Source organism: Eptatretus burgeri, chromosome 10 (assembly GCF_056783735.1).
Source record: "Eptatretus burgeri isolate ZD-2024b chromosome 10, Ebu_testis_v1, whole genome shotgun sequence".
NCBI lineage: Eukaryota > Metazoa > Chordata > Myxini > Myxiniformes > Myxinidae > Eptatretus > Eptatretus burgeri.
Genome location: NC_140970.1, coordinates 47,438,008 through 47,462,095, shown reverse-complemented (window position 1 = coordinate 47,462,095; position 24,088 = coordinate 47,438,008). Strand labels below are relative to the sequence as shown.

The following is a 24,088-nucleotide window of genomic DNA, read 5'->3' as shown; positions in this document are numbered from 1 at the left end:
GTGGTCAGGCTGGACCGTGGTGTGGACGCAACTGTCCCTGGATCGGCGTCGGACGAGCTGGCCTTGCTCTCGTCAGGGGGGGCAGGAGAAACCGTGGTGCTGTCGACCTCCTGGTCTTGGCCCAAGTCCACTCACAGCCGCCAGGGAACCAGTTCTGGCGCCAAATTGTGAGCAGGAGAGGGAGGCAGGTCCGCCCGCCGTTCGACCCCGTACTCCGAATCAGCAGAACCCCAGAGCCAACCAAGGTGAGGCACGAGGCTCAGCAAGGCTCCAAGACATGATCGAATCAGCACAACAACAAGGATGCTCCCCACGCAACAGCCTCCCCACCAAAAAAACCACGATCTTTTGGTTGTAATCTTCTTCCTCTTCCTTTTCGACCCCGAACAGAACCTTTTTATCCTTGGTCCTCGTCACTTCCAATCGAGCCGTTTATTGGCCCACCGCCAATCATGATCACGGGGCGGAGCCATCCGCTGCACTGTCCTGTGACGTCACGGCCAGTCTCCAGGGACGACTAAAAGGGGTTTACGCAGACACCCTTACCCTATCCCGTGTCCCTATCTAATTACGTGACAATTATCATTTCCCCCCTTGAAGAAATGAACATTTACTAGACAACTTATCACCACTGAATTGCTACTTATTACATCGACATCCTGGTAAACTCGAACAGCATGGCATACCTAATTAAACATCCTAATTACCCTTTGAATGCATACCTCGCCGCACAAACGTCACAATATTATAGAAAACAAACTGTTCAACTTAATGGAGGTATGCCCCCAACCGAGAGTGCCGTTCTCGTTTCCATTGACATAATCTAATAAAACAGCCTTTACTTAATACTTGTGGTAATCAGTGCTCATCTCAAAACTACATTTGAGATTTCGTTTTCTGCAAGCACTACGATAGACAGTTTGGCTGAACATTGTTTAAACTCGACCTTCTCTCCCTTTGAAAGACAGAGTTAAACATGGAGTCATCCATTTACTACGTACATTCAGGGTGGAGTGTCCAATTTGGAACAGGTCTGCTTCTTGATCGATGTCAAGCCAGGCAGTATTACCATATGGACGTATTGCTGGGTGTTCCATCTGCCAGCTATTGTTAGCTTGCCTTCTCTTTGTGAAGGACCACCATCGTTGGCAAATGAGAAAAAATCAAAATTCCTATCCTAACCGGCAGAGGGCATTGCATCAGCGGCACAGCCACACCCTCAACCAATGATGCCACCCCACAACCTTATGCTGCATATGAAAGACGACGATCAAAACACCTTTATTTTGGTGCAAATTTTTCATACTTTGCAGCTCGTCACCAATTGTCCTGTAAATATCATATTTAAAAAGAATTTCCACAGATCACAAGAACATCAGTTTCCATAAATATTTGATTAGTATCAAACAAGAAGTGGAGGATGAGCAAAATGCTATTTTCTGTTGAAATCTCATTTATTCTTTACCATACAGATGTCCTTGCAGGAATACAACTTTTCCAGATACCAAATCGATCAAAAATGTCAATACATAATTATTCACCTGAAGGTGATACGCACGTAAATAAGTAGATACATTTAACACTCAGAAGAGTCGGTAAATTGAGTGGAAGAACCAAAAAAAAAAAACGGAGTGTGTGACATTTGGTAGGATAACAGGAAATGGAAAGGCTTAGGAACATCAGAGTAAGAGGGAGAGAATGTGGATGAAGAGATTTTTCCACCATTTTTCTGGATGCAATATGTAACTCACCCAGTAGTTATGAGAATCGAGTAATAAATCAAGGTAAAATGAAAGTCAAATTTGACATTTCAGTTGATCATTGATAAGTTTGAGTATGCAGGCAGTTATTAAACACTATTAATAGGTGTTTTCATAAAATGAGGCTATTTAGCTGAACAATAATATAAGGATTGCCGTCCTGAGCGGGGTGACAGGTTGGAAGGGGAGGGAGCGGAGGGGGAGCCTTAATCTCCAAAGATCTTGACATGTCAGCACCGAAGTGCATCATACAGATTATGGAGTTTCAAAAGAACCCACAAGGGACACTCAGGTTTTGTTTTTGTTTTTTTAACCACTACTATTAGTGAATGATTGTGGTTCACTTTTGACCTGAACAATGTTTATATAATAACCTGTCATGAATGATTGACTCGACATTATGATGAGCATTTGAAAAGCAACAAATGAGGTTTTTTTTCTTCTATTTGGAAGCCTTGTTGTACTTTTTTGGTGTCTTGACGACTGGGAGTATTTTATTCAAAAATCTTTTTGAACACCCCACATGAATAAAGTTTCACTTTGGAAATAATAATACTATTAACAGAAAGCCTTTGGGAGTAAATCTAAATGAGATCCAAAAGTCATTTAATTGCGTGGAGATGACCATTGACCAGTCTCACAGCACGTAGTTCATAGAGTACATTTTTATATCCATTTAAAAATAATCATCACGAGTAATACGCAGATATCCTCCACAAGCAATAATCACCATCCTGTCTCATTAATTGTTTATAAATTTCAATTGGCTTGGTCTTTTTGTGAACCAGTAATTTCATAATTTGCTGTTCCAACCTTACATTAAAGAAGGAAATATGTGATTATGGGGAGTGATGACACATAAATAAGGATTCTCAAAAATGCTCCATTCAAATTCCTCTCCCTTTAAAAACAAGTCCAGATCGATGTTGAACCAATGTATTTACACAATTCACCCTTGTTGCAATTTAATGATAACGGACCTCTGAAACATTGAGACGAGTAAGCGTGTAAAATAATGTACCAACACAAGTCTTCATATCAACTAGTAATGGATGTACAGGTTTCATATTCTGGTGCTTCTTGCTCCCCCAACATAATGGGGCATTATGGTGATGTGTTGCAAGATCACATGCAACTCTCGCTATCCCTCTCCCTCACGAAAAAAAGAAAAAATTTCCACGTCAGCCAGATTTGAGTTGGAACCAAAGATATTGTCACGACAAGTTCAAATTTCACAGAAATTAGGATAAAAATAGTTTTCAATTTGGAAGAAATGTTTAAAAAAAGAAAAGAAAAGAAAAAAAACAATCAGGAATGTCTAAACAGAACTCACCCTCCACCAGCATCCTTCTCTACATGCTGAGCTTGCAAACAGAGTTCATGAACTCACTGCACCGATTGCCTTAACGTGTCACATGATATCTTGTCCAATGTCAAATTTATATACAGTACTACAGTAATCTATTGAAAGGATCTAGCAGCTTTAAAATGCTGACATTAAATGCATTATGCATAACTGATGTTTGACAACTCCGAGTACGTGCTTGTTCCAAAATTTTGTTTAATATATGTACAGTACTCTGTATAAAATCGTAAATTTACGAAAAAATGTATTCTCATGTAAAGCAGCAATTTTACTGTGAAGTACATTTTCCACTATCCTTCCCATCAAAGTATAATATCCATCATGCATTTGAAATGACGCTTCTCTTTTCAAAACCATTGAATACACCAAATATTGCTTTAATTGCAAATTTGATTGGGACATGGGGTTTGTTTTTTTCTTTTTTGACAAAAAGAAAGATCTGACAAGAAGTCAGATATAAAATATAGAAAATAAAATAAATAAATCTGACAGCATGTTGGACCAACACTGGCCATTCTGTTTGTAAAACATCGATTTAATCGTTGGTTGAACATTGATCCGTCAATGGCAAAATAACATGAAACATTGGCCGAATGTCATCAGTATTCACACAGCAACTGTCTCCATCGAAAAGTCAAAATTGAACCAACAAATCCGATGATGCCAACCAGAGCTGACCGTCAGGTGGGAAGCAACTCGTCTTAAAGAAAATAAAGTGTGCACTTCAACTTATCACGGGAAACGTACTGAGTTTTCTTTTCCAAGAAACCTTAAAAAAAAAAAATCTAGTTGGCCAGTCACCTCAATGAAAAACAGTGCCCAGCCAATGATCCGGGCAGTTGGGAAATCAAACAATTGATTAGGTTACATTTAACTTCAAATAAAATAGCTTTTGTAAGTACTTATCAGTAAAGTGTGTGTGTGTTTGTGTATTTTGTCTGGCTTCCTTCGTGGGACTACGATGCACTAATTGGTCTTTATTTTGATTACAATAGCCCATCATCTTACCCCATTGCGCACAACCGAAGTAATATTTTTTACAAAGCGATTGCAATTATATCGTTTCCATATAAAATGACTTATGAACTTGCACTGCTTTTCTTTTTCTCCTTTTAATACACATTTTATCAATCACAAACTCTAAGAGTTGCAAATTAGCTGTGAGGATGGAAAATGACAAACCAAGGAAGGGCCAGAGATAGGCCTACAAGCAAGTAACTGTTCAAACTTCACCACTTTCCCAAATACGACTTCATCACCAGCCTGGAATTGATAACAAAAGATGATGAGGAGTCTTAATTGTCTGTGATACCTTGTTGAAAGCATTTATCATGCTGAGAAAGTACAGGATTCAATTCTTGTCCTAAAGAGCTGAGGAGCACCCCCATTGGCGTCTGTTTCAGACCAGCCTCCTCCATGCGGTTACTCAGCTTGTTCTTGATATTGCGAAGACGCAGAGATGCGTGAAGAAGCACAACTGCAAGACATTTCAGCATTTGATATTACCTCATACAATACATGCCGCCCATACATTTGTCCAAAAAGCACATTTTATTCCATACACACAAAACTGACGGGTCTCAGCAATGCAAAACTCACCCAGGACAGAGAGGATGATAGCACACAAGAAGAACAAAATCCCTGACAGAAAGTGATGAATAATGAGCAAGGTGGCTGCTGCAGATCCAGCCAACATCAGGCCCAGTTTCTCAACCTGGAGAGCCTGGAGGTATGGCCAGTATGATTTCACCAAAGAAGCCCCCCAGCAACCCACAGCGATTATTGCCAAACCCTCCACCATGTGTACTGGTTGAAGGCACCTGCACGCACACACACACACATACAGCAAAAAAAAAAATTATATATATATATATATATATATATATATATATATATATATATATATATATATATATATATATATATATATATATATGTTGTTATGGCTGTGGAAATTCGCAGAACACCATAAAGGGTCCTGAGTTCAGTTAGATCGATAAGTCTGTGTTCAGTTACATTTCCCCACTGTTGTTTAATGGGAATTATTAATGTTCACCGGGCTGTGACCCTTTGAGATAGGTTTATCTTTCTCTATAGTTATTTTGAACCGACATATCTCGCTCACCATTACAACAACCACCACCAACTTCGCCACTACGCCAGCCTGCAAACGCCATCCTCCACAGACCATGCTACGACCCTTTCCGCGTCGAAAGCTGTCCGAGGGCGCCAAGTAAAGGGACCGAGGAAGGAACTGCGATGACGTGTGGGTTTTTTTACCGCCTTTTTTCTCACAGAGGCTGGTGTGACGAGAAGGGCGAGGCGGCTCGCTCGCGATTGGTGGATACGAGGAGTGAGGCGGTCGGAGTTGAGAAACGCCCCTTTTCGAGAAGCTTCTCAAAGGGAGACAGAGCCTAAAACGGGGAGGGGCGAAGGGCGGAGCCCCAGGATATATAAGGCGGACAGCCGCGAGCCTTGCTCCTCCTCCTCTTCATTGGCGCCCTTCTCTTGGTCTGGTCTCCTCTCTTCGTTTTGTGCCCTTCTCTTGGTCTGGTCTTGTCTTGGTCTCTTGGTCTCTGGGTCTCTGGAGCGACCCGTACACCAGAGGCGTGGGTCGGTGGAGAGTCCGGGCAATCTACCGGAGACGTGGACGGGAGGCGCAGCTCTGCCGGCTGTGGGGCGCGAACCTGCGCGTCCGTGGAGGAGAGTGCCAGAGAGAGCTCGCAGACCAGAGGCACCTCGAGGGTGCAGGTAACCTGCTACGGTCTCGCGGGACCTGTTCGGTCTCCCAGGTCCCGTGTCATAAAATTCAAGTGGTTCAGCCTGACCCCCTTGTCTGTGAGGGGTCTTTTCTTGTGTTTCTTTTGGGTTTTTGAATGAATGTTGTCGTGGCGCCGTCTGTTAAGTAAAACTGTTAAGTGCATGTACATTCTCATTGTAGTCGGTTGTATTGCTTTCTATTTGCCTTGCTTGTAAATATGTGCATGATTCCGTGCTTGTGGTGTGTGTAAGTAATAAATGTCCTTGTGTGAAATGTATCCCGTTTGTTGCGTCCTCTATTCCCCATTGAAAATGTCATCTTGCATCCCGGAATAATTAGTTGGGTTTTAAACACCCGGTAAAGAGAATCGGATCCATCGAGATCGGCGATAACACCCGCTCGGTTATCGCTGTAGAACGGAATGGACCGCTTAAGCGGTTCGTGTCCCAAGCCGACCTGCGGCGAGGTACGGCCCCTCGGTAGGTTACCCGCGCGAGTACTTAGGTATTTCGATATTCGGCGAGTGACCCTATTTCGCGCGGGTAGAATGCGCGGACTGGGCTGTGGTGAGGTTAAACCCCCACCCATGACTGGTTCCTGGCGATAGTTCCAGGAGGGTCACGACTGAATTGTCCGACCGGTGGGCGACGCGGTTGCGATTAGAGGTATGCCGCCGATCGCACGCCGGCGGGCGTGAATTCGTAACAATATATATATTGTTGTGGTTACCAAATTCGCAAACCACCATTCAGGTCCCTTAGGTGAGATATCTCGGTAAGTATATGTGTAGTTAGGCCCAAACCCGTTGTCTAGAGGGAATAAATGTCATTCATGCGTGCTGCGACTCTTCAGGATAGCCGTTTTTCTTTTACTATCTTTATTTTGGACCAACCGCCATTGTTACCACCACCAACCACAACATCAACCACCCACCGCGGCGCCGCTTCACGTCACACCTCGCAACCGTTGCATCGCCACCGTTCTTGCGCCGCTTGTGGGTACCGGTGTTGGACTCGTGCAGGGCGCGCGCCGAACAGCGTGTACAAAACCATGGATTTTCCGCTCCAAAAACGGATCAAAAACGACACACGCCCACTTTTGTTCCGTCCAATCGGTGAGCGAGGGGCGATTTGGCCCCGCCTCCAGGGCGTTGGAGGGCGGTCGCTATATGCAAATTCATGGATCAAAATGCATTCACGCCCACTTTTTCTCGGGCCAATGGGGAGCGAGGTGAAAGGTCGAAGGCAGGGGGTCAAAGGCGAAGCCACGGGGCTTATATAAGCGGCTGCGTTCGTCAGAAAAGTCGTTGTTGGTTGTTGGTCGTCGTCGTCGTCGTCGTGTGCGTTGGAGTCGGAGCGAAGAGGACGGAGCTGTGGAGAGGCGGCGAAGGCAGACGAGGGAGTGCTCACGTCGTGCCGGGAGCTGCACACCAGGGAGGCAGACGGCACGACCTGGTCGAGGTGGAGACGCTCGTCGCGGGACTCGAGACAGAGTAAAAATCCTCCTTTCCCCGAGCATCAGCAACCCCCTCCTGTTTCCCCCCGCGCTGAGATAGTGCGACCAAGGGGGCCCTTTTCCCACCCCCTACCAGACACTGTCCGCGAGGCCCGCGGAATTCAGGCACCATCGCCGCTCCGCGTCTCATCACCAGACGGGTAGGCCCGACCCGGTCTCGGCCTCAGGCCCGCCTCATCCTTGAGGGTGTTCTTTTTCTTTGCTTTGAGTGTGTGTGTTGTCGGCGCCGTCTGTGAAGTAGAATTGTATAAGTGTTGCCGTGTGCTCGGTAGTCGGTATTAGCTCTGCATTGTGTCTTCGCTTTTACATTTGCTTTTTGTGTAAAATTGAATTGTGTTTCTCTTCTTTTTCTATGTGCTTTTGGTGGAATTGTATATGTGTGCTTTCCGTTCATCGCGAATAAATGTGCTTTATTATTGAACTGTTCTCCCGCTTCGCTTCGTCTTTTCCTCTATTGAATCCCCATCTTACTTCACGTAAAGGGTTGGTAGTGGGCTGAATACGCCCGATAATTAATCGAACCGTCGAGGCCGACGATAACACCGCTCGGTTATCCCGATAGTACGGAACGGGTCGCTTAAGTGGCCCGTGTCCGAAGTCGACCTGCGGCGAGGAGCGATCGCCCGGTCTACCCTCCGTGTGGGTACTTAGGTAGGTCGAATTTGGCGAGCAACCCTATCCCACGCGGGGGCTGATTGGCTCGATCGCGGTGAGACCGAAAGGTCCACCCGTGACTGGTTCCCGGCGTTAGTCCGAGAGGGTCACGACTGGATTGTCCGTCCGGTGGGCGACGTGCCGCGATTCGAGTTACGTGGCCGTTCGCACGCCGGCGGGCGCGAATCCGTAACACTGGTGTCAGGTCGTGCGATACAAATCCATCGCCCTCCTCGCGGCACTGGTATCGGAGAACAGGAAAACAGGCTCTCCTGTCTCCAGCTAAATTCACGGGAATCGGTCCAGGGGTGAGAGAAGCGACCCCCGATTCCCTCCAAATTACGAGCGATTCAAATTAGATGGCGTCTCAAGGCGAGCGGGAGCCGGGGGTATTAGAAATGGATGTAGAATGTGTAGAATCCATGGTCCAGGATGGAATCCCCGTGCAGGAAATGTTGATTGTACAGGAAAACGAACTCGCCCAACTGAACCCAGAGGCCGAAATGGGTGCGGCAGCGGCCGCGGTGTATGACACCTCCCCCCCCCCCTCTCCACCAAAACCCTTCCCCAACCCTTGCCGAAACGGCTCAGCTGAGTGCATCCGACATGGCCCAGCTATGCGCCATGCTGGCGGCAATGACAGCAAGGATGGATGCAAATACAAATGAAATGAAAAACGAAATGAAAAACGAAATGAAAGGCATGAACGAAAAGTTGGATGCGAATACACAACAAATGAACAGAATGGAAACAAACATGAAGGAAGAAATGAAAAAGCTCCGGGGTGAGACGCAGAACATGGGCCGATGCCTGCAGGCGGGCATGAAGGCCGTGACCGGGGAGATAAGAATGGCGACTCCACGTGTGGGAGCAAACGAGCTGGGAGGGGGTGCAACGGCTGACAGGCCCGCGGTGGAGGCGGGTGAAAAAATAATTCGGGGGGCGTGTTGGGCGAGGGTCGTGACGATGACCGAAAGGGAAAAATTAAATGGGGAGACCAAAACGTGCGAGACGAGACACGAGGTGACGACAACGGAAATAATAGTTGAGACAAGGGAGGTAAAGGGTGAAGAGTTGGCAGAGACACGGGAGACAGAAAAAATAGAGGGAAGACTACACGATGAAGACGGGGTAAGTGACGCACACACACACACGGAGGTAGTGGAGGATAGTGAGGTTGAGCTCGCGGAGCGTGTAGGGACCCAGTGCGAGCACCTGGATGGCCTCCTCCAGGAACGAGGGGAAGGAGTATGCCCCCTTGAGGCGAGTCACGACCAGGTGAGTTCGGTCGTGCTTTGCGAGGTTGAGGGGACGGGTGCTGTGGACAGGTGCACGGAGAGCTTGGGGGTATAGAGGCCCCGGAGACCCTTGTGGGGACACGAATCCCCAGTGTGGTTGTCCCTGTGTGTGTGGTGCAAGGTGTGAGTGCGTCCCCGTGCCTGGAAGCGACCCCGTGTGTGAGTGGTGTGGTGGCGATGGTGCCGGAGTACGTGCTTCCCAGCACGCCGTGTGTGGATGAGGCACCGTGTGAGTGAGGCCGTGTGTGTGGATGAAACGGCCAGTGTGGATGAGGCACCGCGGGTGAGTGCCCCCGCGTGTGTGAGTGAGGAACGGTGTGTGGATGAGGCACCACGAGTGAGTGAAAGGCCGCGAGTGCGTGGAGCCACGTGTGCGAGGGAGGTAATGGCATGCGTGAGTGAACGGCCGAGTGCAAGGGAGACCGTGTGTGTGAGAGAGCGGTATGTGAGGGAGATGTCGGTTGGCATGCGGGAGCACGCAGCCGCGTCTCCCGGTGTGAATGTAATGGAATGGAGTGTGAGCGTCGTAACACGCAGGTGTGCGTGGGTCGAATGGCGACGACGGCGACATGGGAGAAACGAAAGCCGAGTAGCGGCTGTAGTTGTTTCGGGGACCGTGCCGGGTTCACCCAGCAGTGAGCACGAGGTTCGTGCTGTGCAACGCACGAGACCGCCACGTGCTCGCTTGCGAGAGTGAAGTCCCGGTCCGGAAACGCCAGCGGTGGATTTGCCGATCCCGCAGACGGACAAAGTTTAGGCAGGACTACGGATTTGGACCGGACGGGTTCTCCACGCGATCGTGTGTGTTAAGCTCCAACGGGCAAAGCACATGCGTTCGCGTGGGGAACCCCTCGAGACGTGGGGCTTGTGTTTTTTTATGCGCACGGTGACGCCATGGCTGCACGTGGGGTTGGAATCCGGCAGGAGGGGTATCTCTGCCGGATGGTGCCGTCCAAGGAGGGACGAGGAACACGTGCAGCTGCATGACGTCACGGGCAGGTGCAAAGTGCGCGAGTTGCCGCGCTGGTGCTGCGCATGGAAAAAAAAAATAAAAAACTAAGCCTCACTTTCGGGTGCACAGGATTCCTGGGCAAGGGGTGGAAGACCCCCTTGCCTGGGCACAGGATGGAAACTAGTTAGGGGGAAGGGTTAGCTTAGTTAGACCGACTCCATGGGGCAGGGGTAACTCCTCATGGAGTCCGTGGAATGGATTAGTTAGAGGGATTGTAGCCAGATTTAGGTTGGGAAATAAAATGAGATTATTAGGAGACAGTGACAGACTTGTGAATGTGTAGAGTTGACGTAGTTTAGCTACGTAGTGTTAAAAGGAACGTGCTACTAGTTTAAGGGACGACGTGGGAGCACGAGTTAGTTAGGGGAGGTAGTTAGGAGGATGGCAGAGTTCAGCGGTGTGTGTGTTGAAGAGTTGGTGAGTTGTGAGGTGAGTACTTGGTGAGTGAGTGAGGCCAGCGGGTCTGTGTGAGTGGAGCGAATGGGGAATGCATGGTGCGATGAGTGATTGGGGGGAGGAGTGACTCCCGCCCAAGGGACCCCGGGGTCAGTATAAAGTGAGTTAGGGGGTTAGTCAAATTGAAAAATGGAAGTCGTTTTGTTGTTGGTGGGGAAGTAGGCTCGAAACCCATTTGGAGGGGTGCAGGAGCCATGTTGACGGGCTTGGGAGCGTGGCTGCGAAAGGTGAGTATCGCTGAGTGGGTACCCCGGGCACCAGGCTAGTCGGCCGTGGTAGGCCAAGGGCCCATGGGGGGCCGGGATAGCGTAGTGGGCACGGGTGCGCCTGCTTGGTGCGGGGGCCCGGGGCGCCATTAGCCACGTGGGCAGTGTTGTGGGCAAGGGTGACCCTCGGAAAGGGGCCTGGGAAGCCAGCCTGCCACGTGTGCGTTTCAGGGGAGGTGCCATGGGGGGCACTCCCCGGTGTTAGGGAGCTGGTAGGCTCGGAGGCAGTGTAGTGCCCGGGGGTGCCATCGTCGGAGAATTGGCAGAGGGTCGTGCCTGCCAAAGGGAGCCACGTGTCCCAGCCATGAGACCGTGTGAGGGCACGGAGAGAAAATTGGGGGGCGAGGCCCAAAATTGTGAGGACACCAACACAGGCGACGGGAATCTGGATTGTTAGAACCAATAGTTTAAGCGAGAGGCGCTTGTTGAAAGCCCCGGGGGAGTTTAACAGTTAAATGGTTAGGGTAGATTAGGAGATGTACCCCTCCGTACCATCCATCCCCTCGCTGTCGTTGTGGGCCGCTGGACCCACTTTGGTTATAGATCGCTGAACTCTGGGGAGGCCATCCTGAGGCTTCGTTGGGCCTCGACACAGGACGTTAGCTCTCCCTTATTCCCCTCCGGGAAGGGAACGTAGGGGTTGGGAGTAGGCTAGGTGACAGGATAGGTTAGCCGAACAAAGACGATAAAGGGGGTTAGGGGACGATTTATAGTGGGGGAGTAAAAATAAAAACAACAAAAAAAATAAGTTGGGGCTAAATTGGTTTTTCACAAATTAAGGGAGTGGGTATGTACAGTGACAGGCAAAGGCGATAGGTGGGAGGGAGACAGGTAGGTAGGTCCGAGCCCGCCTTCCAAGTGGCCAGCACCACCGCACTCCCTCCACCAACCTCCACTGAACGGCAAAGGCTGGCCAACTTCATCGGCTGGCCGTGTTTTGCTTCAAGGCGGAGACCGGCCAACTTCATCGGCAGCTGTTGTTTTGCTGCAAGGCCTGTGCCATCGGCTGGCCGTGTTTGCTTCAAGGCCTGTGCCGGCCACTTCATCTGCTGGCTGTTTTTCCTCAAGGCCTGTGCCGGCCAGTTCATCTGCCGGCTGTGTTTGCCTGCAGCGGTCTTCTTCTGCGGGCTGTGTTTGCCTGCTCACCTTTGCCATGCCATTCCCACTGCCCATGTTCACCAGCCCCGTCCAATTTTTGCTTTGCCCCCCCCTGTTCATTTCCATGTGCGCCAGGATCAAGGCAACAGTTTGCAAGCTGCAAGAACTGCCCTGTTGGCAGCTACAACACGGGCCTGCAGTGGCGGCCCGTGCACAGTGTTTGTGTTCATCCATCTATCCGTTGTGTTCATTGCGTGTGCCACTTGAGCTGGCACGGAGACTGCATTTGTGCAGCCCATGCACCGTTGTGGTTCACTGCGTTCAGTTCAAAAAGGGAAGGCCTTGGACTGCGTGTGAGCAGCCAGCCACGTTCCCTGTCACCTGCATTGTTTTGAGCCAGAGACTGCATGCGAGCAGCCTGGCTCCCTGCTAACTGCTTTTCTTTTGCAGAGTTCATTGATCCTGGGCCATGGTTTAGTGTAAAATTTGTAAGTTAAGGTTAAGATGTACTGTAAATATGAGTGCGCCCCCGGCATGTTTGTCTTAGCGCCGGCAATTTTATTTAAGTCGTCCGTGTGAGTGAGTTTGTTTAGGTAGTTACGCAGCCCTCAGGTTATTTATTTTGGGGACACGAATACCATGAATGTCGCACTCAGGGATCCGTAGGTAAAATGTACTAGGGGAAAACTACACATGATGGCACACGAAAATTTGACGACTCGGGACGAGTCTGTAAAAAGGGGAGGGGGTAGTGTTGTGGTTACCAAATTCGCAAACCACCATTCAGGTCCCTTAGGTGAGATATCTCGGTAAGTATATGTGTAGTTAGGCCCAAACCCGTTGTCTAGAGGGAATAAATGTCATTCATGCGTGCTGCGACTCTTCAGGATAGCCGTTTTTCTTTTACTATCTTTATTTTGGACCAACCGCCATTGTTACCACCACCAACCACAACATCAACCACCCACCGCGGCGCCGCTTCATGTCACACCTCGCAACCGTCGCATCGCCACCGTTCTTGCGCCGCTTGTGGGTACCGGTGTTGGACTCGTGCAGGGCGCGCGCCGAACAGCGTGTACAAAACCACGGATTTTCCGCTCCAAAAACGGATCAAAAACGACACGCGCCCACTTTTGTTCCGTCCAATCGGTGAGCGAGGGGCGATTTGGCCCCGCCTCCAGGGCGTTGGAGGGCGGTCGCTATATGCAAATTCATGGATCAAAATGCATTCACGCCCACTTTTTCTCGGGCCAATGGGGAGCGAGGTGAAAGGTCGAAGGCAGGGGGTCAAAGGCGAAGCCACGGGGCTTATATAAGCGGCTGCGTTCGTCAGAAAAGTCGTTGTTGGTTGTTGGTCGTCGTCATCGTCGTGTGCGTTGGAGTCGGAGCGAAGAGGACGGAGCTGTGGAGAGGCGGCGAAGGCAGACGAGGGGGTGCTCGCGTCGTGCCGGGAGCTGCACACCAGGGAGGCCGACGGCGCGACCTGGTCGAGGTGGAGACGCTCGTCGCGGGACTCGAGACAGAGTAAAAATCCTCCTTTCCCCGAGCATCAGCAACCCCCTCCTGTTTCCCCCCGCGCTGAGATAGTGCGACGAAGGGGGCCCTTTTCCCACCCCCTACCAGACACTGTCCGCGAGGCCCGCGGAGTTGAGGCACCATCGCCGCTCCACGTCTCATCACCAGGCTGACGGGTAGGCCCGACCCGGTCTCGGCCTCAGGCCCGCCTCATCCTTGAGGGTGTTCTTTTTCTTTGCTTTGAGTGTGTGTGTTGTCGGCGCCGTCTGTGAAGTAGAATTGTATAAGTGTTGCCGTGTGCTCGGTAGTCGGTATTAGCTCTGCATTGTGTCTTCGCTTTTACATTTGCTTTTTGTGTAAAATTGAATTGTGTTTCTCTTCTTTTTCTATGTGCTTTTGGTGGAATTGTATATGTGTGCTTTCCGTTCATCGCGAATAAATGTGCTTTATTATTGAACTGTTCTCCCGCTTCGCTTCGTCTTTTCCTCTATTGAATCCCCATCTTACTTCACGTAAAGGGTTGGTAGTGGGCTGAATACGCCCGATAATTAATCGAACCGTCGAGGCCGACGATAACACCGCTCGGTTATCCCGATAGTACGGAACGGGTCGCTTAAGTGGCCCGTGTCCGAAGTCGACCTGCGGCGAGGTGCGATCGCCCGGTCTACCCTCAGTGTGGGTACTTAGGTAGGTCGAATTTGGCGAGCAACCCTATCCCACGCGGGGGCTGATTGGCTCGATCGCGGTGAGACCGAAAGGTCCACCCGTGACTGGTTCCCGGCGTTAGTCCGAGAGGGTCACGACTGGATTGTCCGTCCGGTGGGCGACGTGCCGCGATTCGAGTTACGTGGCCGTTCGCACGCCGGCGGGCGCGAATCCGTAACAATATATATATATATATATATATATATATATATATATATATATATATATATATATATATATATATATATATATATATATATATATATAAATAAAATCAGCATTGTTATGATCTCGCTCCTTTCTTCTTTGAATGGCAATGTCGTTTGAAACCACTTTGCCATCACACAAAAGGTCAATGGTCTCTATCTTCTACCATCTCCTTTCTGAAGGGTGCAAGCAGTCCACCAGCAACCCCCTTCTGGTGAACCTCCCAAAATCTAGAATCACTGCTCACCTCCACACATTCATGCATCACTCTTTTTTCCCCCTCCTGTGCAACCAACTTCCATGTTTCTTCAAACTCATTCTTCCCTCAAGGTCTTCAAGACAGCTGTTCACAATCTCAGATCATCCTCCATCCAAATACCACAATATTTCCTACCCCCATTAACTCACCACCCAAACCCACCTCCTTCTAAATGTCTATCATTTCCCTCCTAAGAGTTTGCTCCTGTATCCATCTTGTCTACCCCCTGCATCCTCCCAACCTCTCATTCTTACCCGCATCCCTCGTTTGTCCCTTGGCCCTGCTGTTGGAGTTTCCCCACTCTTTCTACTATTCCTTTTGTTCTGTTGCATCCTAATCCATTCTGTGTTCAAGCTTTTCCATGAGCATGAACTTTGTATACCAAAAAAAAAAGCTCAATATAAACACCATTGCAGCATTTCAAACAACCCCTCTGCATCAGAGTGGTCATCACTGCACAGTGTTATTGCAAAATAAAAAAAAGTTAAAGTGGAAAGACAAACAGGGCATTGTTAAAACACATCTGGAAATGATGAGATATCCTTTCTGGCAGTGTCACATTATGGAAACATCAGGAGCAAGTTTGCCCAAAGAACAAGGTGGCATTACTGAAAAAAATTGATCTTTTATGCGGTAGCATCATCTCATGATGACTTTTAAAAAAAAAATCTTCTGCAAGGTTGCATTTGAGGAGTGTTTGTTCAAGTTATCACAATAGATTTACATGAAAAAAAAACCTGGAAATATGTTGAGAGAGATGAAAACTCCAAAGTGGATTTAAAAAAACAAGCAAAAATAAAACAGGCAAGCAAACAGAAAAGTGGGAATGCAAGTCATCAGATAGATATCAAAATTCAGGCTGAAAGAACACAGACCAGCCTTTAGATTACATGCTGGCAAGGGCAGATAATGCTGTGCCCAATTAATCAGACTATCTACAGCAATAAAGGTCAGCCAGTCAGTGTGTCTCCACAACTCCAAAACCATGAAACCCCATGGGCCAAAACTTTGCATGCATACAAAGGGAACTCCAAGAGAGGGCATGAATGAAGACTGGGTATTGGGTATATTTAAACACCCCTTTTGGAGATATTCAACTCATCTCATCATGAAAAAACAAAAACAGGCTTATCCTTGGAGAGCCCACTCTCCCTCACAGGGGTCTTGAGGTGCCATTTGTTTCGCCTGCTCAAAAATGCCTTGCCTTGGAACAAAGATGTACTCTCAGCGACTAATTAAAGTACAGCACAAAATTGAAATCTGTCCGGATTGGAGCATGTGGACAAAGTGTCGAAACCTGGAGGAAAATATGAAAAATTTGAAGAAATTAACAATTCTTATAACTTGGTGTATTTACGTATGTACTTTAAACAAGCAAGGCTGTGATCCCTCCTTATCCAGAAAATGTGAAATTGCCAAAGCATTAAAAACTTAACTTTCTCTGCTGTTCGAATAATTATATTGAGTAAAGAAAAGATTAAGAATTGTGCCAAAAGTGTAATTTCATCGAATGCAACAAAAATAAACAAAACTAGAACTGCCACTTTATAACTGCTGGCAGTGATGACCGGGTACCCAGTCCGTCCGCCTTTGACAACTGATACAACATGAGACTTAAATCATAGTCGCAAAGTTTCGCATTTATCGGATAAGCGGTGCCAGAGAAAACATTATTTAATGGTGATACAAACACAGGCCTGCTTCGAGACGGCGCGGAACAGACGAGTTCCGAACCGGGCAGCACAAAGCGTTCAATTTCCTTATTACTGGCGAACAGATTCAAAGAATTAAATAATTCTGGCTGCCAAACCATGTGACCGATCAGGTTGAAATTTTAAACTTTTGTTTCGCATGTCGGCTAAATTACAAATTTGAAGTTTTGTATATATAGAAGCAGCGGTTACAGAGTAAACATTAATTAATATTTATCCTTCAATCCAAGATGGCGGCCAAACCATGTGACTTGTGACGTCATAATTTTCACCACATGTGCAAACACGATCGGAGACGATAACTGCAAATTTTCACTTCGCTAGGTTAAGCAGTTCCAGAGAAAACATTATTTAATATTTTTCTTAAAACCAACATGGCTGCCAAACCCTGTGCCCGATCCCGTTGAAATTTCAAACCCTCATTCCGCATGACTGTTCCACCATAAAGGTGATGTTTCACATTTATTGATGCAGTAGTTCCAGAGTAAACATTAATTAATATTTTTCCTTCAATCCACTATGGCTGCCAAACGTTGCGTCGTACCTCAAAAGGGGTGAGAACTTTTTATTCGTCATGGAGAGGTGGTCATAGTGGTGGAGTTTCACCTGGATCTGTTCAGTCGTTTCAGAGAAAAAGACGTTTAAAGATATTATTTTTCAATCCAAGATGGCTGACGAACCATGTGACCTATGACATCACAAATTTATATTCTGCTTCCAACTGGGTATTGGAACACGTTTGTGAAGTTTCGTGTTAATCGGTAAAGGTGCGTTTTTCTATCCAATATGGCCGCCAAACCATGTGACGTGTGACATCAGAATTTTTACCACGCGTGCACACACGATGGTAGATGATAATTGCAAACTTTCAATTCATTAGGTTAAGCGGTTCCAGAGAAAACATTATTTAATTTTTCCTTAAATCCAACATGGCGGCCTAACCATGTGACATCAATTTGAAATTAACAAACTTATATCACCTACGTGTCCCGAATATAGTTCTGAAATCTCCCCTTCATCGGACCAGCGCTTCTGGAGAAGATGTTTGAAGGTTTTAGAGTTTTTTCAAGATGGCCGCCAAACCATGTGACCGATCAAGAAGAAATTAACAAACTTGAGAAAGGACCTCATGGGGAATATATGTGTGAAGTTTCATCTTAATCTGTCTTGCCCTTCTGGAGAAGAAGATTTTTAAAATTTATTCATTTTCAATCCAAGCCTGGTGTTGGCTTAGTGGTTAGGGTGGCGGCTTGGGATCCCAGGGTCCTGAGTTCAAGCCCCGTTGGCTGCTGAATTAACACCAGGGGGTTGACTCAGCCTGTCATCCTTCCGAGGTCGGCGAAATGAGTGCCAGTGTACTGGTCCCGGTGTATGCCCCGGTTAGAATAGGTGTACCATATCCCTGTGTGTCGTAAGAGGCGACCAGGGTTGGCGTCAGGAAAGGCATCCGGCCATAAAACATTGCCTCAAGAAAAAGCCAAACCCCTGCACAGCAGGGAAAAATGGCTGTAAAAATGGTTTTTTTTTTTTTTTTTTTCATTTTCATTCCAAGATGGCTGCCGAACCTTGTGACCTATGATATCATAAATTTAAATTCTGCTTTCCATCGTCGACCCGAACAAGTGTGTGAAGTTTCGTGTAAATCGGATAAGGTGTATTTTTCTATCCAAGATGGCCACCAAACCATGTGACTTCTGAGGTAAAAAATTTTTACCATGTATGCAGACTTGAGGGAGGAAGGCACTTGCAAATTTTCGCTTCGATGGCTTATGAAATTCCAGAGAAAACATTATTTAATATTTTTCTTAAATATTAAAACCATGTGACCTATCACTTCGAAATTAACAAACTTGCATCGCATGCATGTCACGAATATAGTTCTGAAATCTCGCCTTCATTGGACCAGCGCTTCTGGAGAAGAAGATGTTTTAAGGTTTTAAGGTTTTTTCAAGATGGCCGCCAAACCATGTGACCTGTCAACAAGAAATTAACAAACTTGAGAAAGGACCTCTTGGGGAATGTACCTGTAAAGTCTCGCCTCAATCTGTCCAGCCCTTCTGGAGAAGATTTTTTTTAAAAACACTAAAAAACAAGATGGCGGCCGAATTAAGTCATCGATGACGTCAAAAAAAACATTTTTGACGATTAATTTTGGCGTAGATGACGCTCAAAAAATTTCATATTTTTCCTATACAGCGTTCTACTTGACGAATTTTCACCGGTATATCGCTTCACCTATGACGTCACGAAAAATCACACGTGTTCCCCATAGTGAACTTAGTAAAATGTATCAAACGAAAAATTTTTCCATTGCACGGTTTCCGAGATACAGATGTCCAAAGTTTCTCGCTTTTTTCAAGATGGCGACCGCACCACGTGACCAATGACGTCATAATTATAACGTGATTGTGCTATCAAAAAAGATACATACTATGGTGAAATTTTCCTGTCGATCGGCCTTAGTGTCCCAGAGAAAATGATTTTTAAAGCGAAAAAGGGTGCAAAATGCCGGCGGAAAAATAATAATAATGCGTAATAATAATAAACAAGAAAAACAATAGGGTACCCTGTACTCACAGGGTACCCTAACAAGTGGTGCCAGGCACAACAAATCCCACCCATTTTGAGGCATAAAGTTATTTTGGGGATCAAATTTAAATTTGATAAATCCTTAACCTGAATGTTGATTATAAGGAATAGAATAAGGAATATTTTAGTCTTAGTTTGAAGTCAATTAAACCATTTTTGACGAAGTTACGAGCGTAAAATGATTTTGACCTTTCAAGGCCACGTAAGGTCATGGTGTCAAATGAAACCCAATAAAGGACTTGATATATGTCTTCTATAGTAAACACGCATATTCCTTGCCTTTTATGATTTATAATGGAAAATTTGTAATTTTGACCGATGACCATGACCCCCAAAACTTCGGACCCTACCGATCTTCACAAATATGCATTTTTCACTATAGGAATGGGTAGGATTATGTGACAAATAGAATAAGGTTCACTATAAGCTTAGTTTGAAGTAAATCAGATCATTTTTGATGAAGTTATGAGCGAAAAACGATTTTGATCTTTTAGTCACCTTGACCTTGACTTTTGATCCAATTGGACCCAAAAGTTAATGGGGTCGTCCGAGGTTCATTGCCCACCTATGGATTAAATTTGATAGTGTTTGCTAAAGCCGTTTTGCCGTAAAGTTGCTAACAGACAGACAAACAAACCGGACAATTACAATATCCCACTCCCTTCCTCCGGGAGGGGGCGGGATAATAATTAACCAGCGGGATCATTGTGAAGGATCTTGTGGCAGGGTCTCCATGGAGAAATCTCTGGGGTTAGGAAAACAAAATAAAATGAAGATCAAATTAAAAGAAAAATTGTTCCTCTTTGAAAAATTTCCACTCAATTTTTGAGGCGTCATTATCGCAACCCCTTCCCCCCCCCCCCCCCCCCCCGCTCACCGAAGTGTCTAGCAACAAATGGTGAGACATACATATATATATATATATATATATATATATATATATATATATATATATATATATCTCTGTGTGTCTCTGTGTCTCTGTGTGTGTCTCTGTGTGTCTCTCTGTGTGTCTCTCTGTGTGTCTCTCTGTGTGTCTCTCTGTGTGTCTCTGTGTGTCTCTGTGTGTCTCTCTGTGTGTCTCTCTGTGTGTCTCTGTGTGTCTCTGTGTGTCTCTGTGTGTCTCTCTGTGTGTCTCTGTGTGTCTCTGTGTGTCTCTCTGTGTCTCTCTGTGTGTCTCTGTGTGTCTCTCTGTGTGTCTCTCTGTGTGTCTCTCTGTGTGACTCTCTGTGTGTCACTCTGTGTGTCTCTCTGTGTGTCTCTCTGTGTGTCTCTCTGTGTGTCTCTCTGTGTGTCTCTCTGTGTGTCTCTCTGTGTGTCTCTCTGTGTGTCTCTCTGTGTGTCTCTCTGTGTGTCTCTCTGTGTGTCTCTCTGTGTGTCTCTCTGTGTGTCTCTCTGTGTGTCTCTCTGTGTGTCTCTCTGTGTGTCTCTCTGTGTGTCTCTCTGTGTGTCTCTCTGTGTGTCTCTCTGTGTGTCTCTCTGTGTGTCTCTCTGTGTGTCTCTCTGTGTGTCTCTCTGTGTGTCTCTCTGTGTGTCTCTCTGTGTGTCTCTCTGTGTGTCTCTCTGTGTGTCTCTCTGTGTGTCTCTCTGTGTGTCTCTCTGTGTGTCTCTCTGTGTGTCTCTCTGTGTGTCTCTCTGTGTGTCTCTCTGTGTGTCTCTCTGTGTGTCTCTCTGTGTGTCTCTCTGTGTGTCTCTCTGTGTGTCTCTCTGTGTGTCTCTCTGTGTGTCTCTCTGTGTGTCTCTCTGTGTGTCTCTCTGTGTGTCTCTCTGTGTGTCTCTCTGTGTGTCTCTCTGTGTCTCTCTGTGTGTCTCTCTGTGTCTCTCTGTGTCTCTCTGTGTCTCTGTGTGTCTCTCTGTGTGTCTCTCTGTGTGTCTCTCTGTGTGTCTCTCTGTGTCTCTCTGTGTCTCTCTGTGTCTCTCTGTGTGTCTCTCTGTGTGTCTCTGTGTGTCTCTGTGTGTCTCTGTGTCTCTGTGTCTCTGTCTGTTTTTTGATGTGTGGTGAGGCCTCATTCTCCCCTCTCCCATCCCCCACCCCTCCTCTCCTCTCTCTATTCCCATCAGCAAACGACAGGTGAGGTTTGTCTCCAAATATGCACTTAGTTGTGGTAGTCCAATAGATGTACGTTAGATCTCAGGCAACGCCAAGTACCTGTGAGGAGAGAGGGGAAGAATGAAAGTGGAAGGTGAGAGGTGAGACCCAGCATTGCCCGGTACCTTTGCTGGTATTAAATCAGGTCTGTGTCTGTGTCTGTGTCTGTGTCTGTGTCTGTGTCTGTGTCTGTGTCTGTGTCTGTGTCTGTGTCCATCGGAAAAACTAGAAGGGCACTCGGGGGAGCACATACTTCCGCCACGTAATGCCCGATCCACAAGAACATATCGGGTCCAACACATTTTTGAAATAGCATGCTTTCCAGTACTATATAGTTTTTGGCCCCATCTCTCAATGGTGAAGAATCGCTTCAAAAAATTATAGCAGTCGGATCCGGATCTTCAGCAAAATCGAATCAATTATTCCTCGTCACACACCCAACGTGTCCTCCAAGTTTTATCCAAATCCGTCCACAACTTTTTGAAATATGGTATTATATATCGTTCTTGGCCCTCTCTCTCAATGGTGAAGAATCGCTTCAAAAATTCGACTTGTCAGATCCGGATCTTCACAAAATCTAACGAGTTTTTCCTTGTCACACACAGAATCTATCCACAAAATTCCATCCAGATCCGTCCACAACTTTTTGAGATATCCTGTGCACAGACAGACAGACAAACAGACAGAGAAAGGGATGAAAACATCACCTCCTTCACCTTCAGTGGCAGATGTACAAAAAACAAAAAAAAAACAAAGAAAAAAAAACATGGATAGCCTGATCGACACCAAATTTTGCAGACATGTTGGTATTACCCAGGGTTAACCCCCCTGTGAGTCAGCATGTGCCCATACGAGTGCTCCTGGACCACCTTTTTACGGTCGGCATGTGCCCATACGAGTGCTCCTGGACCACCGTTTTACGGTCAGCATGTGCCCATACGTGTGCTCCAAGACCACCTTTTATGGTCAGCATGTGCCCATAAGAGTGCTCCTGGACCACCTTTTTACGATCAGCACGTGCCCATGCAAGTGCTCCTGAACCACCTTTTTACGGTCGGCATGTGCCCATTCGAGTGCTCCTGGACCACCTTTTACAGTCAGCATGTGCCCATACGAGTGCTCCTGGACCACCTTTTATGATCAGCATGTGCCCATACGAGTGCTCCTGGACCACCTTTTTACAGTCAGCATGTGTCCAGACAAGTGCTCCTGGACCACCTTTTTATGATCAGCATGTGCCCATAAGAGTTCTCCTGGACCACCTTTTTACGGTCAGCATGTGCCCATATGAGTGCTCCTGGACCACCTTTTTATGGTCAGCATGTGCCCATAGGAGTGCTCCTGGACCACCATTTCACGATCAGCATGTGCCCATACGAGTGCTCCTGGACCACCTTTTTATGATCAGCATGTGCCCATACAAGTGCTCCTGGACCACTGTTTTACGGTCAGCATGTGCCCATAAGTGTTCCTGGACCACCTATTTATGATGAGCATGTGCCCATACGAGTGCTCCTGGACCACCTTTTTACAGTTAGCATGTGTCCAGACAAGTGCTCCTGGACCACCTTTTTATGGTCAGCATGTGCCCATAAGAGTGCTCCTGGACCCCCTTTTTATGATCAGCATGTGCCCATAAGAGTGCTCCTGGACCACCTTTTTATGGTCAGCATGTACCCATACGAGTTGCGTATGGGCACATACTGACCGTAAAACAGTTGCGTGTCACGTTTCAGTAACGTTTCAACAGATGTCACGCACCGAATGGAACAGGCAGGATCCAACTCAATAAATTCCCACCCTCTCTTGTGCAGTGTGTGCCAATGTTAAAGAATACGGGACAACCACACTCCACCGCCCCGAGATAATCAATGACCTAGCTCCGTTTTCAATCGACAATTCGAGAACAACATTGGAACTATGTGGAAACCATCTCGGTTTCCAGAAGCTTAGAAATCCAGGGCTGCCTCAAGCTGGATTTGAACCCACAACGTCAGGGATGCAAAGATGAGGAGTGCTAAAATGAGGAAATTAAAAGCAAAGACAAGGGAAGAGAGAAAGGTGATGAGGGAAAGATCAGCAGGCAGGAGTAAGCGAAGGAACGTGAATATGGAGCATTGGGAAACAGAGGGCCAAATGGGGGGGGAAAAAAGGGGGTTGGAATTGCACCACTTTTACAGACGTAATAAATGACCTAGTTAACGTAACTCCACGCTTTCCCACAAGATCAATTCATTTGAATATTTGTGAAAACATTGTTCCAAACCCCCAGCAGCTACATTCCGTTTCCATCGGTTTTCACTTGTTCGCAATCGGTGTTCTCCCTTCAAGCCACGTGGTACTTGGGAGATTCAAAACCCCATTTATAAATAATTCATGAATGCTCCACCAGGAGTAACACGAATTGTTAACGTGAACAAAACAAACATTAACACGCACGTGCTCTATTCAGTAAACCATTAACGAGAGTCGACAATAAGCAGCGCAGTCACTGCAAGCCAATGACGATGAAACCGCTTGTGGGTGGTGACAAAACGGCCCGTTGTTGCGTCGTGTTATCCTCACCCAACGAGCAAGAACACGCAGATCGCCAGCACGAAATAGTTGCTTTGATAGTAGTGCAAGTTGTTGATGACGCGGTTGTTCCACTTGTGAACATCTTGACTGTCCGGAAGACCGAAGCGAGCTGACGCCGAGACGAAGTCGTGAACGGACCGAAGCGGAGGAAAAATCATGTCCGGCATCGCCTCGCGAAACACGCCACCATCGAGCCGCCGATTTCTTCACCACGCCTCCCTATGACCACGCCTCCCTATGACCACGCCT

The 24,088-nt window shown here is 47.1% G+C and overlaps 1 protein-coding gene across 1 annotated transcript; it reads right to left on the bottom strand.

Moving 5' to 3' along the window:
- Positions 1 to 1,432: 1,432 nt before the first annotated feature.
- LOC147018489 (PRA1 family protein 3-like) lies at positions 1,433 to 24,088 on the bottom strand. Its single transcript, XM_085898216.1, has 3 exons — positions 23,828 to 24,088; positions 4,726 to 4,946; positions 1,433 to 4,603 (listed from the first exon to the last, which is right to left on the bottom strand). The coding sequence occupies exons 1-3, from the start codon at positions 24,004 to 24,006 to the stop codon at positions 4,422 to 4,424; spliced, it is 582 nt and encodes a 193-aa protein (XP_085754342.1). The 5' UTR covers positions 24,007 to 24,088; the 3' UTR covers positions 1,433 to 4,421.